The sequence below is a fragment of the Pseudophryne corroboree genome, chromosome 1 (assembly GCF_028390025.1).
Source record: "Pseudophryne corroboree isolate aPseCor3 chromosome 1, aPseCor3.hap2, whole genome shotgun sequence".
Lineage (NCBI taxonomy): Eukaryota > Metazoa > Chordata > Amphibia > Anura > Myobatrachidae > Pseudophryne > Pseudophryne corroboree.
The window spans coordinates 698691388-698714912 of record NC_086444.1 but is presented as its reverse complement, the minus strand read 5'-3'; the positions used below and the strand labels follow the sequence as shown (position 1 = coordinate 698714912).

General features: G+C 46.6%; 1 protein-coding gene across 1 annotated transcript in view; it reads left to right on the top strand.

The window, feature by feature from the left end:
• The first annotated feature begins 4002 nt into the window (after window positions 1–4002).
• The window catches only part of LOC134907845 (FYN-binding protein 1-like), a 225038-nt gene continuing 205515 nt past the window's right edge, over window positions 4003–23525 (top strand). Inside the window, exon 1 of the mRNA XM_063914822.1 lies at window positions 4003–4206. Coding sequence (XP_063770892.1) covers window positions 4204–4206 — 3 coding nt within the window. The 5' untranslated portion in view covers window positions 4003–4203. The remainder of the gene's footprint in view (window positions 4207–23525) is intronic.

The window sequence follows — 23525 nt, the reverse complement described above, 5'->3', positions numbered from 1 at the left end:
CGATCACTTGTGCAGCCCTGCTATGCTAAAAAAGTTTCCTACAAAACAAGATCAGGGTCAGATCTACTTACCCTGTGCGATGGATCCAGCGACGAAGGTCCTGGGATTGACGTCAGACATCCGTCCTCCAAACATCTGGACACGCCTGCATTCAGATCTCCACACCCGGAAAACAGTGAGTAGACACCCCAGAATGCCTCCCCGCCGTCAATCTTCTTGCGATCACCGCTGAGATCACTTTCAGCGCTGGCGGCATTGCTGCCCGGTCGCCAGGCAATGACATGCGTGTGCATTGCGGGTGCTGTGCAGCCACAGTCCTGACCCATTCACACCGCAGCGAAGAACCGCTGCGTGTGAACGGGTCGGAATGACCCCCATAGTGTTGTGTGTTCCTTCCAAACAACTAAACTTTGGTTTCATCTGTCCACAGAATATTTTGCCAGTAGTGCTGTGGAACAGTCAGGTGTTCTTTTGCAAACTTCAAACGTGCAGCAATGGTTTTTTTGGACAGCAGTGGCTTCCTCTGTGGTATCCTCCCATGAACTCCATTCTTGTTCAGTGTTTTACATATGGTAGATTCATCAACAGAGATGTTAGCAATGTTAGCATGTGCCAGAGAATTATGTAAGTCTTTAGCTGACACTCTAGGATTCTTCTTCACCTTGCTGAGCATTCAGCGCTTTGCTCTTGCAGTCATCTTTACAGGACGCCCACTCCTAGGGAGAGTAGCAACAGTTCTGAACTTTCTCCATTTATAGACAGTTTGTCTTACCGTGGACTGATGAACATCAAGGCTTTTAGTGATACTTTTGTAATCCTTTCCAGCTTTATGCAAGTCAACAATTCTTAATTGTAGGTCTTCTGAGAGCTCTTTTCTGCAAGGCATCAGGCAATGCTTCTTGAGAATTGCAAACTCAAAACTGGTGTGTGTTTTTTATAGGGCAGGGCACCTCCAATCTCGTCTTATTGATTGGACTCCAGGTTGGCTGACTCCTGACTCAAATTAGCTCTTGGAGAAGTCATTAGCCTAGGGATTCACATACTTTGTCCACCCTGCACTGTGAATGTTTACATGAGTACATATAATTGTTTGTGTGGGATTAAGTTTCAGCAAACTGTGTCTATTGTTGTGATTTAGATGAAGATCAGAACACATTTTATGACCAATTTATGCACAAATCCAGGAAATTCCAAAGAGTTCACATACTTTTTCTTGCAACTGCACATATATATATATATATATATATATATATATATAAACTGACTCATTACAAGCCGCCTATGTGTGCCGGAGTGATGAGAGGAGCAGCTTTGGGGGCAGGTGAGAAAGAAGAGGAGGGAGGGTGAGGAGGTAGCTGCAGCAAGTGCACTGTAATTGGTGGCGGCGCCGCTGCAGCTGTCCCTCTCCTTCCACATAGGCTGGCCTCCACTGCTGTGAATGCTGGTATGTGCTTCCCTCATCCCAGCATTCACAATGGCGGTGGTCAGCCAATGTGGAAGGAGAGGGACAGCTGCATGCGGCGGTGCCACCAATTACAGTGCGCTGCTGCAGCTCCCTCCCACCCACCCCCTCCTCCTCCTTCCCTGCCTGCCTGGGATCTGCCAGCAGCTGCACCGAGGAACCTGACTGTCTGAGCCAGCGGAGACAGTAATGGGCCCTACACACTGGAAGATAACACTGAACGATATGAACATTCTCGTTCATTGATGAACGAGAACCCGTTCATATCGTTCAGTGTGTAGGCACCAACGATGAATGATGTGCAGCCCCGCGCTCGTTCATCGTTAGTGCCCCGTAGCTTATGCATGCAGGCCAATATGGACAATCTCGTCCATATTAGCATGCACTGCTATGGAGACGGGTGATGGGGAAAGTGAAGAAACTTCACTCCCCCTATCATCCCCCCCCCCCCACTGCCGGGTCGCCCGCTGGCCGGTCAGGCAGCTCGGCGGTGGGTCGACAAGTGTGTAGGGCCCATAAGTACAATCTATTCTGACTATCTGTCTGTCTATCTATCTATCTATCTATCTATCGTAATGTGTAATAAGGGGACGCTGTCTGCCAAAACGTGTAATAAGGGGACGCAGTCTGCCGTAATGTGTAATAAGGGGATGCTATCTGCCGTAATGTGTAATAAGGGAATGCTGTCTGGCGTAATGTGTAATAAGGGGACGCTGTCTGCCGTAATGTGTAATAACTAATAAGGGTATGCTGTCTGCCGTAATGTGTAATAAGGGGACACTGGTGGTCATTCTGAGTTGATCGCTCGCTAGCAGTTTTTAGCAGCCATGCAAACGCTATGCCGCCGCCCACTGGGAATGTATTTTAGCTTAGCAGAAGTGTAAACGAAGGGATCGCAGAGCGGCTACAAAATTATTTTGTGCAGTTTCAGAGTAGCTTGAAACCTACTCAGCGCTTGCGATCACTTCAGACCATTCAGATCCTGATTTGACGTCACAAACAAGCCCTGCATTTGCCCAGCCACGCCTGCGTTTTTCCAAACACTCCTTGAAAACGGTCAATTGACACCCAGAAACGCCCTCTTCCTGTCAATCACTCAGCGGCTGCATGTGTGACTGAAAAGCATCGCTAGACCCTGTGTAAAACGACATTGTTCGTTGTAATTGTACACCGCGCGTGCTTTGCGCCACATACGCATGCACAGAAGTGTCTTTTTTTGCCCCATCGCTGCACAACGAACGAATGCAGCTAGCGAACAACTCGGAATGACCACCACTGTCTGCCGTAATGTATAAAAAGGGGACGCTGCCCGCCGTAATGTGTAAAAAGGGGATGCTGTCTGCCGTAATGTGTAAAAAGGGGGACGCTGTCTTCCGTAATGTGTAAAAAGGGGGACGCTGTCTTCCGTAATGTGTAAAAAGGGGGACGCTGTCTGCCGTAATGTGTAAAAAGGGGGGCGCTGTCTGCCGTAATGTGTAAGAAGGGGACGCTGTCTGCCGTAATGTGTAAAAAGGGGATGCTGTCTGCCATAATGTGTAAAAGGGGGATGCTGTCTGCCATAATGTGTAAAAAGGGGGATGCTGTCTGCCATAATGTGTAAAAGGGGGATGCTGTCTGCCGCAATGTGTAAAAAGGGGACGCTGTCTGCCGTAATCTGTAAAAAAGGGGACGCTGTCTGCTGTAATGTGTAAAAAGGGGGACTGGCTGCCGTAATGTGTAAAAAGGGGGACTCTGTCTGCCATAATGTGTAAAAGGTGGACTCTGTCTGTGTAAAAAGGGGACGATGTCTGCCATAATGTGTTAAAAGGGGAATCTGTCCGCCGTAATGTGTAAAAGGGGCTCTACCTGGTATAGTGGCGCTACTGTGCGGCATCATTTGAATAATGGAGACTACTGTGCACTGTAATATGAATTGGTATTATTTTGTGGCCACATCCCTTCCTCATGAAGCCACGCCCCTATATTTTTTGCACGCGCCTACGACGCGCACTGTCCCTATTTTACATAAGGGGGAGCGTCGATGCCATTTCTTGCACACAGCCCTAAAATGTCTAGTTACAGCACTGGTCTAGGTCGACATGACAAAAGGTCGACATTAATTTTTCACTTTTTTTCCATTTTTTAAACTTTTTCATACTTTACGATCCACGTGGACTACAATTGGGAATGGTAACCGTGCCCGAATCATGGCGAGCGAAGCGAGCCATGTGAGGGGACACGGTGCACTAATTGGGGTTCCCAGTCACTGTACGGAGAAAAAGACACCAAAAAAATTAAAGAAAACTCATGTCGACATTTTCTCATGTCGACCTAGAGCCTCTGTCGACCTAGAAACCATGTTAACCTACTTACTGTCGACCAATAGTGGTCGACCTAGACACTGTCGACATAAGTCTAATCTACCTAACATGCCACACCCGCTACACTACGTTTAATCTTAAATAGAAATAAAGCACTATTTATTGACAGTGTAGCTTTAACAGGATAAAGCCATCACTGCCCTCATTTCAAATTCAAGTCACCAAAACCTAGACTGAACATTCAGATGTTCAGATATTAACCACTCACTTCCTGAAATTACACATTATGTTGAAACAGCGTGACAGCTTCCCTTTGTTTTAGAACCAGCCCACAACTTAAACACATTACAAAATTCCAGAGTCTTGTATGGAAGTTTGATTGTTCCTCATTTGCAACGGACCTTATAGCACATATTGGAGTGACCCTGCAGCTTCTGTGTCATGGTAAGTGGATATGGATTTTACACAGTTCTACAGAGCAGTCATAATATTAAGTATTTGTGGATTACTTACAGACAATAATGGAAATTGCTCACTGTGGTATGCCGTGTAACAGAAGCAAGCATGCTTCCAACATACCCTGCCAGACAACGTAACTTGTAGAACATGTAGTTCAACAAAAAGTCTTATGTCACAGGTTGGCACAGCATACTGTATATACATTTTTCTGCATGGAAGAGAAAATCTGCTGTATGCTGGGCATACTTGCCTACCTGACCCTCTCCATGAGGGAGAAAATGCTCTGTTCCTGGACTTTCCTGGTAATGTATGATTGCCATCACCTGTGGTGAAAAACACCTTTCTTATCTATTAACTAGCTCACCACAGGTGATGGCAATCATACATTACTAGGAAAGTCCAGGAACAGAGCAGTTTCTCCCTCATGGAGAGGGTCAAGTAGGCAAGTATGATGCTGGGGTGTGAGGTATTAAATGACTGCAATGTTGTATTTATGTACTCCCACATTTACACTAGGCACTAGATGGTTTCTATTTCACATATACACTATTTTTTAAACAAAAAATCTCTCCCTGTAAGGCTGTGGCTCTAAATTGTTATGTAATAAGAGTCTGAGCCCTATCGCCTCCTCTCCTACACCATTACACATAAAACAATGTAATCTGTGTTATTCTATGCACGCAAACTGTGATTTACATTAAACTGAGACTTCAATGCTGCCAAGGTGTGTCCAGGAGTATATAGTGGGAATGCAATTATAATAAACTTAAGTGTCCTCCTTTGTCTAGTAGAAGTACTTGGAAGTATGTAAAAGTCTCGTTGCCAGTTAAGTTGTTTAAAAAGCTTAATTATTCCAATAATAATTATATAACAATAAACGCTGCAGTAACTGATTGCTTTACTTTGGAGAAATTATCATGAATAAGATTTCTATATTGCACATAAAATATTAAAGAGCACTCAGAAGAACTGTCAGTTTTCATTATAATAGTTCCATGAATGTTATTATATACCAGTCACCAGCCCATCAAAATGACGGAACAACATAACAGTAATGTCAGCGCTGCAGCTGAGCACGCCTGAACAGAGCAATACATGAATTTCTCCGTTGGGCTAGTGGCCGCCAGCGCACAATATACTTGAATTCCCCCCATAGTGGTGAGGAGCAGTGCTAGCCTTTTATTATATAGCATATTTGGCAATCAACAGCTTAATCATATACCTTTGCTATTGCATTAATTCTGTATCAACAGCTAACAGGATGTTTAAAATAGTAAGAGAATCATCATAATAAATACAATACTGAACTAATACTTTACTGAAACACCTGAATCATGTTAACTATTTATTCAAGCTTGCGAGCAGGGTACTCTTACCTTTTTGTCTGTGTGTTACTGTCTTGCCTTATTAAGTGTTTGTTCCCTATTGTAAAGCACAAGGGAACATGCTGGCACTATATAAATACATGACAATAAATCAATACATAAAAGAAAAGAAAACAACATTGCATCCAACCACCTTCCCAACCCTAAATAGTCACTTTGAGTGTGAGTATACCTATCTATAAGTGTTAACTCATTCTTGGCTATCTGCTTGCATTCTAAATTCAGTGTGCATACACACTGCAATATTTTAGTCAATAGCGCTCATTTTCCTCCTTCTGAGCGATATTGACTAAAATATTGTACTGTGTGTATGCCGCAAAACGACAGCCGATGCGCGTTCCGAGGGTCATTAACGACCACCTCTGTCGGCCGTACATGGAGCTCAGTTTTGGCTATGTCGACCAAAACTGGATGTACGGGCTTTCCGTGGTGTGACGTCACTGAGCAATATCGTTTGCGGGAGGCTTGGGAGGAAAGGGAACACACTGGGGGTCATTCTAAGTTGATCGCTAGCTGAAATTGTTTGCTGCGCTGCGATTAAGTAAAAAAACGGCACTTCTGCGCATGCGTATGCAGTGCGCATGCGCGACGTACTTTCACAACGGCCGTTGTATTTTTACACAAGGTCTAGCGAAGCTTTTCAGTGGCACTGCTGGTCGCAGAGTGATTGACATGAGGTGGGCGTTTCTGGGTGTGAACTGACCGTTTTCAGGGAGTGTTCGGAAAAACACAGGCGTGCCAGGAAAAACGCAGGCGTGGCTGGGCGAATGCAGGGCGTGTTTGTGACGTCAAAACAGGAACTGAATGGTCTGAACTTAAGTGATCGCAAGCGCTGAGTAGGTCTGGAGCTACTCTGAAACTGCACAATTTTTTTTGTAGCCGCTCTGCGATCCTTTCGTTCGCACTTCTGCTAAACTAAAATATGCTCCCAGAGGGCGGCATCTTAGCGTTTGAACGACTGCTAAAAACTGCTAACGAGCGATCAACTCAGAATGACCCCCACTGTGCGATATCACTTATAAAGCATATCACACAGTACGGTCCCACCTATAGATTGTGCTATATTAATCCAATTTTCAATCCTATAAGTGTGTGAAAAATGTAAAATAAATAAATAAAATAGAAAAGTGTCCTTTCATAATGCTCTAGGTATTGTACTTCCAATCATGTTTATAGAGCTGAATAACAGAAGTTTTGAAAGCTTTCAGACACATGACAAATGTAGGTGACTCAGGTAGGTTGCTGCAGAAATGGGTTGGCTCTCCCACTTCACATCCCACTTCACTCCTTCCCCTAGGAAGATGGTATTGGTTCCCCCTATAATGTCCTTGATATCTCCTGTATAACCACTGTGCTTAATTGCTCCAATACCTGGATTTTACAAATGTAAAAAGCAAATTTGACTATTAGTGATGATGAATGGGCCCCCAAGACACATACAGTATTTGGGTATTCCGACCCACTTTTAAAACAAAATAAAACAGTTTAGAAGTAGATCAAATGTAAAAACAAAGGCATTGTTCCAAGCGATTTTATTTTATTAATTTATTTTAAGATTTTGTTCTGTTATGATCCATTATAGCCTTTTACGCTAAAGGCATTACCAGTGGTAGGGTTATCACTGGTGATAATAAAGTTATATTTATAACATCTTTTATGTATTGGGTGAAGCAAAAATAGTCCTTATTGCCGCAACAATGATTTTTGCCATTTCATAAATATGTCCATTTGTTATTTAATCGTGACAAAATATATGAAGATGGGAAACAAAGGATGACAAATGAGGCAGTGAGGCACACAAGTCATATGACCTGTCTAGAGTCAGCGATAGCGAGGCACGGGGCCGCGCATCACTATCGCCATGGAGCATACACACGGAGCGATGTGTGCTTCATTTCTAAGAAATCTAGTCAGATTGCGTAGAAATTAAGCAAAAATCGCTCCCCCCCATTCATCAGTTAGATGTATTGCGTGAGATAAGATAAAAGTCCAAATAATGGAGTTGCTTGCTCTAAAGGGCCGTACATACCGGAAGATTTCTCCCAGAGATGTGTGCACATCGCTATCACTGGGGGCATATATCCGGAGAGGGGTGATAGTCATGTGACCGCCGGTCGGCTGACCGACAGTCACATGACCTCCTCAGTGAGCCCGACGGCTCACTATCCCGATGGTCGGCATGCCGACCAACAGGGACTATTTCCACTCGTGGGTGTCCACGACACCCATAGAGTGGGAACAGAACCCGTGGCGACCGCAGGTCGCCACCGAGCCCGCAGCGTGGCGAGCGCAGCGAGCCCGCAAGGGGCTCGCTGCACTCGCCCCTCCCCGCTGGGATCCCGGCGTCGGTATGCTGCCGGGATCCCGGCGTCGGTAAGGTGACCTGACCGCCGGTCACCCGTACTACACCCCCGGAGAGATCAATGCTTAATTTCTGAATAATCTAGTCAGATTGCTTAGAAATTAAGCACGGTTCTCTCTGTGTGTACCCCCCCTGTACAGGAGCTGATGAGTTTCATAGAAACATACTTGTCTCCAAGATTTCTCCCACAGTGCTGACTTTTGACATTATGAGAAGAGGCGACAGGAAGAGGACAGTATCAAGAAGGTGATTAAAAATTAGAGAGGCACACGCAATGAGGCACAACACACAGGCTTTCACCTCCACTCCTATATTGGTGTGGAACGGAAAGATCTTCAACCAAGCAAATATATAATTACCACATTACTGGACAAACTAAAAAAACTAGGGGCCGAAGCCTCCGAATTTGTACCCCCTTCTCCATTTTCAGGGATTAAGATAATCTCGGATTTAATGACGGGATGCAAATAAACTGGTGTATACCACAGGATCAAGATTGGATATTTTCCTCTCCACGGAGTCTGGACACTTATTTTGTGAAAATTTCATGGGTTTCTTTTTTTCATTTTTTTTTATTACATTTTTATTTACATATTTTATGGCAGATGCCTTATTTATTTTTTACAGCTCCCAATTACGCGCATGTGAGCATACCTCTGTGTCCCAGTTACACGCATGTGAGCATACCTGTGTGTCTTGTTTATTTTATTCATATTTAATTTTTAAATAAAGCAGCCCCTTAGATGTTTTAGCAGCACCACCTGAGCCCCCACAGCAGCCCCGGATGGGGCAAGCTGAGTACAGGTGGGTTCGGTACAGTACTAAGCAGGACTGTGCAGTGATTTTTTTGTTATTCAGCCCCTGCCATAGTGGAGCTTACCTCTCTACAGTCAAAAATAATTTCATACTATAAGTAGGACTGTGGGATTAAGCAATGCTAACCTCTGTGCACACAGCATGCCTCAGCCTGACAAGCCACCATGAGACTCCATACTGGGCCTAATTCAGCAACTGTTTGTGCCTCGCAGGAGCTCCTGGCCCATCTAGTGCTGCATTGCAATGGAAAGCTGATGCAATGCAAGAGCAATGAATCTCTGTTCTTCTAACACCGCAAGGTCTTGCAATAACCCTACGCAGCCCTTAGGAAAAGAACCCTGTACATCAAATAATAATAAATCAAAATTAAGGTTGACTAATTGGAGCCATTCATTTCAGTGAGTCCCTAACATGAAATAATTGAGAAGACCCTCTCTCTAATTCTCCGGCAGAAAATCTCTCTTTTACCTCTCCGGCAGTTGCGCTGGATTATGATTCTATCTCTTCTGAATCTGTTGACTTTGGCCACAAATGTGGTTTCATTGGAAAACACTTTGTCAAAATTGCAATTTCCATTTCCACCTTTGCAGCTATGCTTTCACAAATCTGTTTGTGATGTTGAAGCTTATTTCATATTCTTCTCTAGACTTTAATTTAAACCTGAAATCAAGTACAGCAGCACCCCTGGATTTATACAGCATAGGCAGCACCCCTGGAGAATTACAAAGCACAGCCAACAGGCAACAGCATCCCTGGACTTAAATGGCAGTGGGGCATCACCCCTGGACTGATATGGCAGAGGGGCAGCACCCTGTATAGGGCAGCACCCCTGGAATGATGTGGCAAAGAAAAGACGTTGAAGATGGAATTGTCCTTGGGCCCTCCCACCCACCACTATGTTGTATAACAGGACATGCACACTTTAACAAACCAGCCATTTCAGCAACAGGGTCTGCCTCATGACTGTGACTGAAATGATTGGTTTGTTTGGGCCCCCACCTATAAAAAGCAATTCATCTCTCCTTGCACAAACTGTCTATACAGAGGCAAGATGTTGTCCTCATCCTCAGATTCCCACCTTAAGTGTTTACATCCTCACCCTCATCCTCACAGACAAATAATATTCACACAAACCACATAATTTAGGTGTCAGTGGACTGCTTACACTATTACCCAAAGTTTATAAACTTGACAATGACTTATGATGAATGCACTGCAGGGGACGTATAAGGGAGAATGTTCCTAGGTGGTTAACGTCCTTACCCCTACTTATTATGGATTGACAAAGACAACAGATGGCTTGACACCTGTTGTCTGGATTTGTGGAGAAATAATTCCACACCAAAGAGGTGGATTTTTTGGTATTTTGCCCAGGCATGACAATAGGCTTTTTCATACCATGGACAACAACTGTTTCCACTGCAGAGGCGTCACCAGGTGTGTTGACACCCGGTATGCACCCTTCATATGCCATCAAACCGGAGGCACGCTCGCGGCAAAAAAGTGGATGTGGCAGCAAAGAAAGGAGGCTTGGCCTTGCGGGTCATCACTCCGGGTGCATGCCCAACATCTCCGGAGATGCTGGGCTGTACTGGGCTGCCCCCGGGGACTGTCTGCAGCGCTGTTGGCTCCTTTGCTATGACAGGAACTGGGTACAGTAGCAGAATTTCACACTGCAACACCTGGCTTCTGTCACTGCAGAGGAGCCCACAGATCGGGGTCACCCGCATCTAGGCGTCACACCCGGTTGTAGGTGGCACCCCCCGCACCCGCCTTGTGATGCCACTGCTCCACTGGTGCCTTATTCAAACAAACCACATCACCATCAGAATCTTCATCGTCAGCTACACCAATATCCTCCTCATCCTGGACTTCTACAGTGACATCCTCAATCTCTATATCAGCAACTTGACTGGCGGTGCTCCTACCAATACTTGCAGAGGACGTGCAAATGGTGGTAGGAGCCTCCTCTTCCCATACAGTGTTGTGAAGGTCAGGCCTAGACATCACAACCGCGGACACACTATGATTCTCCTTGGGGATTTGTGGTATTTGTACAGCATACAGGACAGTGCCAGCATCCCTGTATTTTCACAACACCCCTGTCATTTTACAACAAACAAGACAGGGCCAGCACCCCTTTATATTCACAGCACCCCTGTATTTTTACAGCATACAGGACACAGCCAGTGTACATTTATTTTCATTGCACCACTGTATTTTTACAGCATATAGGACCAGTGTACTTTTATTTTAACAACAGCACCTCTGTATTTTTACAGCATACAGGACCAGTGTACTGTTATTTTAACAACAGCACTCCTATATTTTTACAGCATACAGGACCAGTGTACTTTTATTTTAACAGCACCCCTGTATGTTTACAGCATACAGGACCAGTGTACTTTTATTTTAACAGCACCCCTGTATTTTTACAGCATACAGGACCAGTGTACATTTATTTTCACTGCACCCCTGAATTTTTTCAGCATACAAGATAGGGCCAGTGTACATCTTTTTCACTGCACCCCTGAATTTTTACAGCATACAAGACAGGGCCAGCACCCCTGTAATTTCACTGCATACAGGAGGACAGTGCCCCAGTCCCCTTTACAACACAGTGACAGCCAGGACAGCAACACCCATGTACAGCTGCAGCACCCCTAACAGCACATGAAACACCAATGAGAGCCAGGACAGCACCTCTAACATCAAAGGGACACCACAGTGGCAGGAGCAGCACCCCTACAGAGCACACACTGACCCCACCCAACGCAACCACCCAGAGAGAGAGGTCTGTCTCCCTCACTCTCCAAGTCCAGAGTGAAAATGGCGGTGATGCGCGGCTGTTTATATGGAATCCAAAACCCACGAGAATCCGATAGCGTGATGATGATGATGATGTTTTGCCTCGTTATGGTTTCTGAGTCTGGTGGAAAGTCCCGAGCCATATTGACAATATGATTGGTAGGGGGCCCCACAAGTTAGTTGCCCTGGGGCTCCCTCAAAACTTAATCCATCCCTGCTGGCTCCCACTGGCAATAGTGAGTTAACCTAACTAAGTAGTACCTTTTCTACTGTTTGTGCTTGTCACCCCTTGTTTGTGGATTTATTTTAGTGGTGTTTTTTTTTGCTCTGTACCTATGCAAAGGTGTACTTTCCTGTACTTATGCTGTGTTATTTGTTTTAATGTCTATCCCATGTACAGTACTGCATACATTGCGTGGCACCAAATACAGAGTTTTCCAAACTCTGTCATTAAAGTCCAGGTTTTAAGGCTATCCATACTTGGGCACTGGTTTCTTAACTAGACTGTAAAGGCAGCATTTGGGACCCCTGACCTAAAAAATAAATGATAATAATGATAACATACTGTAGGTAACTTTGGCCTACTGTACTAGATATATTTAACCTCTAATTATTTCCTGCACTCCTGCTTGACAGGCAAACAAATATGGAAATTATTGTCACACTGTCCCAATTTTTCCCAGTTGTTTGCGTTTCTCCAGTGAAACACACCTTTTTATAAATGTAGACACTTAATATAGCTTCATTTCTCTTATTCTATTTTTAAGATGAAATTTGCACTACATATTCTCATCCTTGAATTTACACTAATATTTTTTTTAAAGGTATTTTTTCATTATTGAAAAAAAATTACTTTGTTGAACATGTCATGATGGTTGATGTGTGGCATGCTTAATATTAGACGAATCACAGTCATTGATGTAAGGGAAGGGAGCTTGTGATGACTACTGTATATTACGTTTAGAAAACAATATTCACAATCTCTGTGTGCTCTGAAATATTTAGTAATTTGCTCACTTCCAAATGCATCTATGTATGCTCTACTTGGTATGTTGTTTTGTTTATCTGCTTCCTGATTGCGCAATATGATTATTGTATAACCTTTGCATGTACTGTATATGCTTAAATATGCGTGTTCATGGCTGCCATCAGAAATTGTGGGGCCCACGACTGACAAAATAGGCTGCTGTGGATATAAGGCCCAATTCAGACCTGATTGCAGCAGCAAAATTGTTCTCTAATGGGCAAAACCGTGTGCACTGCAGGTGGGGCAGATACATCCTGTCACGATCCGGGTATCTGGATGCCATTTCTTACCCATCAGATGCCTCCTGGGGCTGGCTCGGCGCTCCAGGACCGGATCCCATCTGTTATCCTAGTGTTCACATTCCTGCATCCTCTCCTGTCTCTCTGAGACGCTGTCACAGTAACGCCTTATTACATCTGGCATGGCGTCTCCCGCGGCCTCCGCCGCCGTCCCTGAGCTTCTGCATGCAGAGTGTCAGAGTGGCGATTACGTCAGCCGCGGCCTCCGCTGTGTCCGCGTGGTTGGATGTGCACTTGTCAGCCTGGCGTCTCCTGTCTCCAGTGGCCGGCGCCGCCATTACTGTTTTCATTACCACATGGATTACAAACCAAACTTCCCTCCAAGTGTCTGCATGGGCGCAGCCATCTTGGATTCTGTCAGCTGATCATTTCCTCCAATCTGTTGTCAGTATTGTTAATCTGCATAATTGCCTAGCCAATCCCTTCCTTGCTGCAGGTATAAATACACTGTGCCTGAGCAAGGAAGGCGTCAGTGCTTTGGTTGTCAAACCTAGTTCCTGTTTGTCTCTCTCCTGTGATTGTCTTCCAGGTTCCAGCTCCTGTCTCAAGACTTCCACCATAGAGACCAGCACCAGCATTCCACCTGCGGTGTAGCCTGACTCTCCAATCCATTGTGGATTCATCTGTTTCCAGCTACAACATTACCTGCTTCCAGCTCAGCTTCCAGCAGAGTACAGCTTCCCTTAAAGGGCCGGTGTCCTTTCTACACTTTACCACTCTCCACCGGTATTATTATTTCTCCGCTCTCAAGTTCTACATTTCAGTTTATATTTCATCGCTCCCAAGTTCATTTATTATTTAACTGGTTCCAGCCAGCATCCACTCCGTGCTAACAACAGTCTGGTTCCAGCCAGTATCCACAGCAGCTGTTTTATCTTCAGCAACCCAGCTTTTCCTGGAACACCAGCTGGCACAATCCTGGGTTATCTCCATTGCTACAGTCGGGCCTGGTAAGGACTTTCCATCTAGAAGATCATAAGAACTATCTCACACTACCAGTGCCCTGTGGCTCCTGCCATCCTGTAGTACCCAGGAACTGTATTTATTCTTTGCTGACTTTTACGTTTTCTTTTACTGCTGCTGTGTTGCGGAGTTGTCATAATAAACATCATTGACTTTTATCCAAGTTGTCGTGGTCACGCCTTCGGGCAGTTATTATTCATGTTACTTACATGTCCAGGGGTCTGATACAACCTCCCAGGTTCCGGTACATCTCAGCCCCTACAACTGAGGCTGCCTCCCGTCAGCTCAGGCCCTCAGTTGTGACAGTAAGCACTGACCTAATGAATCCAGCCGGAGACCAGGATCAAGCGGCCAGGCCGATGCAAGAACTGGCAGCCCGACTAGAACATCAGGAGGCTGCACAGGGCCACATCATCCGCTGTCTCCTGGATCTCTCTACTCGGCTGGATGGGATTCAGACAACTCTCCGTGGATCAGGCGCGTCTGGTGCGTCAACCACAGTGACTCCAGCTATAACCCCACCCACCTTACCCATTTCTGCTCCACGTCTTCATCTTCCAACGCCAGCAAAATTTGACGGATCTCCAAGATTCTGCAGGGGATTTCTCAACCAGTGTGAGATTCAGTTTGAGCTACAACCTGGCAATTTTCCCAGTGACCGTACAAAAATTGCCTACATTATTTCTCTTCTCAGTGGCTCAGCCCTTGATTGGGCATCACCGTTATGGGAGAGGTCCGACACCCTGCTATCTTCCTACACTGCCTTCGTGTCAACATTCAGGCGCATCTTCGACAAGCCAGGCCGGGTAACCTCAGCTTCATCCGAGATTCTCCGTTTACGCCAGGGGTCACGTACTGTAGGACAATATCTGATACAGTTCCAGATCCTGGCATCCGAACTGGCATGGAACGACGAGGCCCTGTATGCTGCATTCTGGCATGGCTTATCTGAGCGTATTAAAGATGAGTTAGCTACCAGAGACTTACCTTCTAAATTAGATGAGCTAATCTCACTCTGCACGAAAGTTGATTTATGTTTCAGAGAGAGAGCAACTGAGCGTGGAAGATCATCTGCTCCAAAATCTTCTGCTCCTCCTCCTCGTCACCTGTCACCATCTAAAGATGAGTCCATGCAACTTGGTCGTTCCCGTTTAACTCCTGCTGAGCGCCGAAGACGTCTCTCCGAGTTTCTCTGTCTCTATTGTGCAGCTCCGTCTCACACCATTAATGCCTGTCCCAAACGTCCGGGAAACTCCAAATCCTAGCTCGCCAAGGAGAGGGCCGGCTAGGAGTAATGATCTCCTCTCCATCTCCTCAAGATTGTAATCTCCCAGTCTCGCTTCAAGTTGCTCAACGTTATCGGAACGTCATTGCCCTCCTTGATTCCGGAGCAGCTGGGAACTTTATTACCGAAGCCTATGTTAAACGGTGGTCCCTACCCACCGAGAGACTTCCTTCGTCCATTTCTTTAACTGCCGTGGATGGCAGCAAAATTTTTGATGCAGTCATTTCTTTAAGGACTCTACCAGTTCGTCTGAGAGTGGGAGTTCTTCATTCCGAACTTATTTCTTTTTTAGTGATTCCAAGAGCCACACATCCTGTGGTCCTGGGCCTTCCATGGCTCCGTCTTCACAATCCTACAATTGATTGGACGACTACGCAAATCCTGGCATGGGGTTCCTCCTGTGCTGAGACATGTTTGTTTAAAGTATTGCCTGTCTGTTCTTCCTCCCCCAGGTCGTCTGATGTTCCACCTCCTCCATATCAAGATTTCACGGATGTGTTCAGTAAAGCTTCTGCTGATATCCTTCATCCTCATAGAGAATGGGACTGTCCGATTGATCTCGTTCCAGGGAAGGTTCCACCTCGAGGCCGAACTTATCCGTTGTCTCTGCCTGAGACGCATTCTATGGAGGAATATATTAAAGAGAACCTAGCAAAGGGGTTCATTCGACCTTCTTCTTCTCCAGCCGGCGCAGGCTTCTTTTTTGTAAAAAAGAAAGATGGTGGTCTGCGGCCGTGCATCGACTACAGAGGTTTGAACGACATTACCATCAAGAACAGTTATCCTTTACCCCTGATTACTGAGCTCTTTGACAGAGTTAGCGGAGCTACCATCTTTACAAAGCTGGACTTGCGAGGTGCATACAATCTCATCCGGATCCGTGAGGGTGACGAGTGGAAGACCGCCTTTAACACCCGTGACGGACATTATGAGTACCTCGTCATGCCCTTCGGATTGAGCAATGCTCCAGCTGTCTTCCAGCATTTTGTCAATGAGATCTTCAGAGACATTCTATACCGTCATGTCGTGGTCTATCTAGACGATATCCTCATTTTTGCCAACGATTTAGAGGAACATCGTTTTTGGGTTAAAGAGGTTCTGTCCCGTCTCCGTGTCAATCATCTCTATTGCAAATTAGAAAAATGCGTCTTTGAAGTCAAGTCCATTCCGTTTCTAGGGTACATTGTGTCCGGTTCCGGACTAGAGATGGATCCTGAGAAACTACAAGCAATCCAAAATTGGCCGGTACCCTTAACCCTCAAAGGGGTCCAGAGGTTCTTAGGGTTCGCCAACTATTACCGAAAGTTTATACGAGACTTTTCCACCATTGTGGCGCCTATTACTGCTTTCACTAAGAAGGGTGCTAACCCGTCCAAGTGGTCTGAAGAAGCCATGCAAGCATTTCATCTTTTAAAACAAAGGTTCATCTCTGCGCCTGTTCTGAAACAGCCTGACATCGACTCTCCTTTCATCTTAGAGGTGGATGCCTCCTCCGTTGGAGTAGGAGCGGTGTTATCTCAGAGGGCTAAAGATGGCCATTTACACCCTTGCAGTTTCTTCTCCCGGAAGTTCTCCCCAGCTGAGCGCAACTATGCCATTGGCGACCAGGAGTTGCTAGCCATCAAGCTCGCTCTAGAAGAGTGGAGGTATCTGTTGGAGGGAGCTTCTCATTCAATCACCATACTTACAGACCACAAGAACCTTTTATACCTGAAGGGCGCACAATGTCTCAACCCTCGTCAGGCCAGATGGGCACTTTTCTTTTCCAGGTTCGACTTTAAACTCCAGTTCTGTCCGGGCTCTCAGAATCGCAAGGCCGATGCCCTTTCCCGCTCATGGGAGCAAGAAAATGAGTCAGAGTCTTCAGACAAGCATCCTATTATAAATCCGTTGGCATTCTCCACGGTAGGGATGGACTCTACGCCCCCATCAGGGAAAAGTTTTGTGAAGCCGATGCTAAGGAAGAAGCTCATGCATTGGGCCCATGCTTCCCGTTTTGCCGGACATACAGGTATCCAAAAAACCCTGGAGTTTATCTCTAGGTCCTATTGGTGGCCAACTCTGAAAAAGGACGTCTTGGAGTTTATTGCATCTTGCCCAAAGTGTGCCCAACATAAAGTATCCCGCCAGTCGCCTGCGGGGCAACTGGTTCCACTATCCGTTCCCCGTCGACCATGGACCCACTTGTCGATGGATTTCATTACAGACTTACCCATGTGCAACAAGTTCAATACCATCTGGGTGGTAGTTGACCGGTTCACCAAGATGGCACACTTCATTCCTCTCACCGGTCTTCCGTCAGCTTCCAAGTTGGCTCAAGTATTCATACAAGAGATCTTCCGACTCCACGGTCTTCCTGAAGAAATTATCTCAGATCGAGGAGTTCAATTCACAGCCAAATTCTGGCGAAGTTTATGTCAAGTCCTCCAAGTCAAGCTAAAGTTTTCCACGGCTTACCATCCTCAGACCAATGGTCAAACCGAGAGGGTGAATCAGGACTTGGAGGCCTTTCTCCGCATCTATGTGTCCTCCTCTCAAGATGACTGGGTTCAATTACTTCCCTGGGCCGAGTTCTGTCATAACAACCAGTATCATTCTTCATCTGCTTCAACACCATTCTTCACTAACTTTGGATTCCACCCTAAAGTTCCTGAGTTCCAACCGCTTCCAGCAACTTCTGTTCCCGCAGTGGATATCACCTTGCATCAGTTTGCCAATATCTGGAAGAGCGTACGATCAGCTCTGCTCAAGGCATCGTTCAGGTACAAGAAGTTTGCGGATAAGAAGCGTCGAGCAGTTCCTGCTCTCAAGGTGGGTGATCGGGTATGGTTATCCACGAAGAATTTGAGGTTAAGAGTTCCCAGTATGAAGTTTGCACCTCGCTATATCGGTCCTTTCAAGATTGAACAAGTCATCAATCCTGTTGCTTACAGACTCCAGTTGCCTCCCTTCTTAAAAATACCCAGGACATTCCATGTTTCCCTGTTGAAACCGCTGATCTTGAATCGGTTTCATTCCTCACTTCCTCCAACTCCGAAAGTCCAAACTCAACGAGGCGTTGAGTATGAAGTGGCCAAGATCCTGGACTCACGTCACCGTTACGGTCAACTACAGTATCTTATTGACTGGAAGGGTTACGGCCCTGAGGAACGTTCATGGACCAATGCTTCTGATGTCCATGCTCCTGCCTTGGTCCGGAGATTCCATTCCAAGTTTCCTCAAAAGCCAAAGAAGTGTCCTGGGGCCACTCCTAAAGGGGGGCGTGCTGTCACGATCCGGGTATCTGGACGCCATTTCTTACCCATCAGATGCCTCCTGGGGCTGGCTCGGCGCTCCAGGACCGGATCCCATCTGTTATCCTAGTGTTCACATTCCTGCATCCTCTCCTGTCTCTCTGAGACGCTGTCACAGTAACGCCTTATTACATCTGGCATGGCGTCTCCCGCGGCCTCCGCCGCCGTCCCTGAGCTTCTGCATGCAGAGTGTCAGAGTGGCGATTACGTCAGCCGCGGCCTCCGCTGTGTCCGCGTGGTTGGATGTGCACTTGTCAGCCTGGCGTCTCCAGTGGCCGGCGCCGCCATTACTGTTTTCATTACCACATGGATTACAAACCAAACTTCCCTCCAAGTGTCTGCATGGGCGCAGCCATCTTGGATTCTGTCAGCTGATCATTTCCTCCAATCTGTTGTCAGTATTGTTAATCTGCATAATTGCCTAGCCAATCCCTTCCTTGCTGCAGGTATAAATACACTGTGCCTGAGCAAGGAAGGCGTCAGTGCTTTGGTTGTCAAACCTAGTTCCTGTTTGTCTCTCTCCTGTGATTGTCTTCCAGGTTCCAGCTCCTGTCTCAAGACTTCCACCATAGAGACCCGCACCAGCATTCCACCTGCGGTGTAGCCTGACTCTCCAATCCATTGTGGATTCATCTGTTTCCAGCTACAACATTACCTGCTTCCAGCTCAGCTTCCAGCAGAGTACAGCTTCCCTTAAAGGGCCGGTGTCCTTTCTACACTTTACCACTCTCCACCGGTATTATTATTTCTCCGCTCTCAAGTTCTACATTTCAGTTTATATTTCATCGCTCCCAAGTTCATTTATTATTTAACTGGTTCCAGCCAGCATCCACTCCGTGCTAACAACAGTCTGGTTCCAGCCAGTATCCACAGCAGCTGTTTTATCTTCAGCAACCCAGCTTTTCCTGGAACACCAGCTGGCACAATCCTGGGTTATCTCCATTGCTACAGTCGGGCCTGGTAAGGACTTTCCATCTAGAAGATCATAAGAACTATCTCACACTACCAGTGCCCTGTGGCTCCTGCCATCCTGTAGTACCCAGGAACTGTATTTATTCTTTGCTGACTTTTACGTTTTCTTTTACTGCTGCTGTGTTGCGGAGTTGTCATAATAAACATCATTGACTTTTATCCAAGTTGTCGTGGTCACGCCTTCGGGCAGTTATTATTCATGTTACTTACATGTCCAGGGGTCTGATACAACCTCCCAGGTTCCGGTACATCTCAGCCTCTACAACTGAGGCTGCCTCCCGTCAGCTCAGGCCCTCAGTTGTGGCACATCCAGGGCTATAGCATTTAACATATTGACATTAAATTATCTGTGAGTTGTAAGAATCTGAATCATAGCTGTCAGTTGGTATTAAACCATTACTTCAGCAGGCGCATTATAATATGAACACATTAACACAGAATACAGGTTGAACCCTATGGGTATTTTGCCTCTTTTCAACCTCACTGACTATGTAACTATGTACTATATAACATGTGCAGAGAGAGTTAGATCTGGGTGTGGTGTGTTCAAACTGTCATCTAAATTGCAGTGTAAAAATAAAGCAGCCAGTATTTACCCTGCACAGAAACATTATAATCCACGCAGGTCTGAATCAGGCCCTAATACATATGTGTGTGTGTGTATACCCGCCCCCATTTTCCCCACACCGCCCCCACAATGGTCCGTTGCCGCCCTGGCCCACCCAGCAAACGCCTCTACCTGTCAATCTGGCAGAGGCATTCACAGCCAATGAAATGCTATCAAATTGGATGAGCCACGCACGTGCAGGATGGGACCTGCGCATGCACCAGGCCCGTAACTAGGGCAGTGAGGATGGTGCATTGCACACAGTGCATTTGCTCTTTGGGCACAACCGTCCGCCTCACCCCGCTATCATCAATCTCTTTATGCGCCGCCGAGTGTCTTCCACCAGCAGCAATGTATAACAGTAGCAGTGCACCCGGCTCATTCTCTCCCGGACGCACTGCTACTGATATAAGTGAGCAGTGTGCTGCCTGTCCTGTGAGCCTCGCCCCCTCTCTGGCTAGGTACTATGGCAGCGGAAGCAGCAGCCAATGATGGTGAGCACAGACTAGCTCCTAATAACACTTGTCCGCGATGACCCTGGATCCTGGTGATAGAGAGCAGGATATGGTGACAGAGATGCTGCTCTCCCACGAGCCACGCACCTTTCCGGATGCCGCCACCACCCCCATATTGCTGCTGAGGACGGAGGAGAAGTTCTCCGCAGGCCAGTACCATGGCATTGGGGACTTTGTGTCAGACTGCAGGGTGTTGCTGGAGGGATGCAAACAGCTGCACTGCGCCGAGCACTGGCTGTCCAAGCAGGCCTATAATGTGGAAATTGGTAAGAATGCTGGCATGTGGCTTGGAGAGCTACATTTGATTTGTTTGTCCTGCGTGCTGGATCTCAAATATGAACTGTGGGGGTCATTCAGACCCGAACACAGTGGCTGCATTCGGGTGGTCTGCGAACTTGCACTGGCCGCAGTGCGCGTGCTCGACCTTAGACATTGCGGCAGCATCCCGGAAGGATGCATCCACAGTGTGATTGACAGCGGCAGGAGTTCGCGTGGCGGGCATGGCTGGCCGAACAGGGCGGGATAATTTTCAGGGTTAAAGAAATTGCAGCGGACCAACTGACAGCCCAGCCAGGCTGCGCTGCCAGGCGTCAACCGTAATTTGATGCTTCCGCAATCTAGGGGATGTAGGAGATGGACGCAGATCTGTCTGCATATGCAGCAATCTGCGTCCATCTCTGTCTCACTTGCTAGGACTCTGTAAGCAGGCAAAGGAAGGTGGCAGGGGTCATCAGTGAGACTTGGAGTAAGCAGGGCAGTGCCGTAACTAGGTGTGTGCCATCGGTGCATTGCACACAGTGCAGCTGTACTGAGGGCACATCCGTTGGCACACACATGAGGCTGAGCCACACAAGTATTGCAGCACCAGGCTACCTGGTTGAATACTTCCATCCCTGGCAGCTGTCAGTGCAGTGATTGCACAGCTGCCGTGTGCCGGCCGGGTCACGCTTGTCTCTGCGCCGAGCATGTGCAATGCAGCTGGCTCTGTGCAGAGCAATGTACAGCCAGGAGAGGTCGGCCGGGTGGGGGGACAGGCTATGCTTACAGTGAGTTATGCAATTCCCGCTGCTCATCATTATAAGATGGGGATGCACAAAGCAGCGCAGCCAAGGTATCCGCTGATAGACAATGAGGCTTCCTGACTCCTCTGAGATGAGGGGAGCACAGAGACATCAGTGCTGGGGGATTAGTGTGGGCATATGTGAGAGGGAGTGTGCTGTTTGCTAATGTGTAAAAGGGGGACTCTGCTGCCGTAATGTGTAGAAAGGGGGACTCTGCTGCCGTAATGTGTAAAAGGGGGACTCTGCTTGCCGTAATGTGTAAAAAGGGGGACTCTGCTGCCGTAATGTGTAAAAAGGGACTCTACCTGTTGTACTGGGTAAAAGGGGACTCTACCTGCCGTAAAGTGTAAAAGAGGACTCTACCTCCCATAGCGAGTAGAGAAGGTATAGAAGAAGGAAAACTGGAGTGGGCTGGTGATGGGGTCGGCTCTTGAGACTACACAAGTCAGGAGGCTGGAATAATGGGACAGGAGGCTGGAATGACAAGGGACAGGAGGCTGGAAGTGACACAGGGGGCATGAAGCGGGAGTGACACAGGGGCATGAGACTACAGTGACATAATTGACATAGTGGGCATGAGACTGGAATGACACAGGAGGACATGTAGCTGGAGTGACACAGGGGGCACAATCCTGAAGTGACACAGGGGAAAGTAGGCTGGAAAGACACAGGGGGTATGAAGTTTGAATGACACAGGGGGCATATGGCTGGAAAGACTCAGTGGGTAGGAGGAGGACACAGGAGGCTGGAGTGACATAGGTGGCATAAGGCTGGAATGACACTGGGGGCCTGAGGCTGGAGTGACACAGGGGGCTCAAGGCTGAAGTGATACAGGGGACAGGAGCCTAGAATGACACAGGGAGCTCAATGCTGAAGTGACATGGGGGAAGGCTGGAGAGACACAGGGTGCAGGAGGCTGTAGAGGACATAAGGGGCTGCTTTTTCTGCTGTTCTAGAGGTGTCGGCACCCTGGAAGGAGTGTCCCTTAAATGGTGAAGTGCCAATGCCACAGCTTTTCCTAGCTGTAACTAACTCTCCTCTAATTATACCTGGTTTGACACGCTAAAAGGGTTTATGGCAAGTAATCAATAACTGCAAAGCTTCACCTCTTTTTAAGTTTGAGGTAAGGCATTTTACAGTGCTAAAGATTTGAATTTGTCTAATTTTTTATTATATCAAACTAAGCTATATGATTTTCAAAGGAGTACATTTTGGATTGGTAATATAAATTAAGGTTAACTTGGCACCTCTGACCACTGAGGCTACAGTTTGTAATAATGTGAATCTCCTGACCGCCGTGAACCCAAGCACCTGTCTCCCACCCCCAACTCGTTAAAACAGGTTCTATATCCCAAAGTCTGGAATACTGTGGATTAATAGCACCTGGTAGGGGCCCTATTGTTAAGGGGCCCATACTTCAGCAATCAATTCGGACAATCTTTTGCAGATGATTGTGTCAATAAATCTGCAATGTATGGGGCTCACGGTTCGCAGAATTCAGGCACAAATCGATTGGGATTGTTAAATCAGGTTTTTCAAAATGTTTAATTTTACAGATCAATTGGGACTGTAGATTGCTAGTGTATGGTTAACATGGTTAACAATCAGCAGATCTGCAGACCGTTTCTGGTAAACTGATGAGTCTTTAAAGATTGGCCGATCTGTTTAACTGAAAATGATCTACAAATCATTGAAAAATATCTGTAATCTGCGATCTGTGAACCCCATAAGGTGGTTTCCGTTCTGGAAATGATTGCCACAATCAATCGCTAATGTATGGGCTTAAACAGTTGGTGTTGTGTGGTTATTGTAATATTTATTTTAAAGGGGGTCTATAGGTACCAGCGGGTCCTTATTGCCCTGCATGCTGGTATTGTGGTTCTCCAAGTACTGGCATGTGGAGCAGGCTTG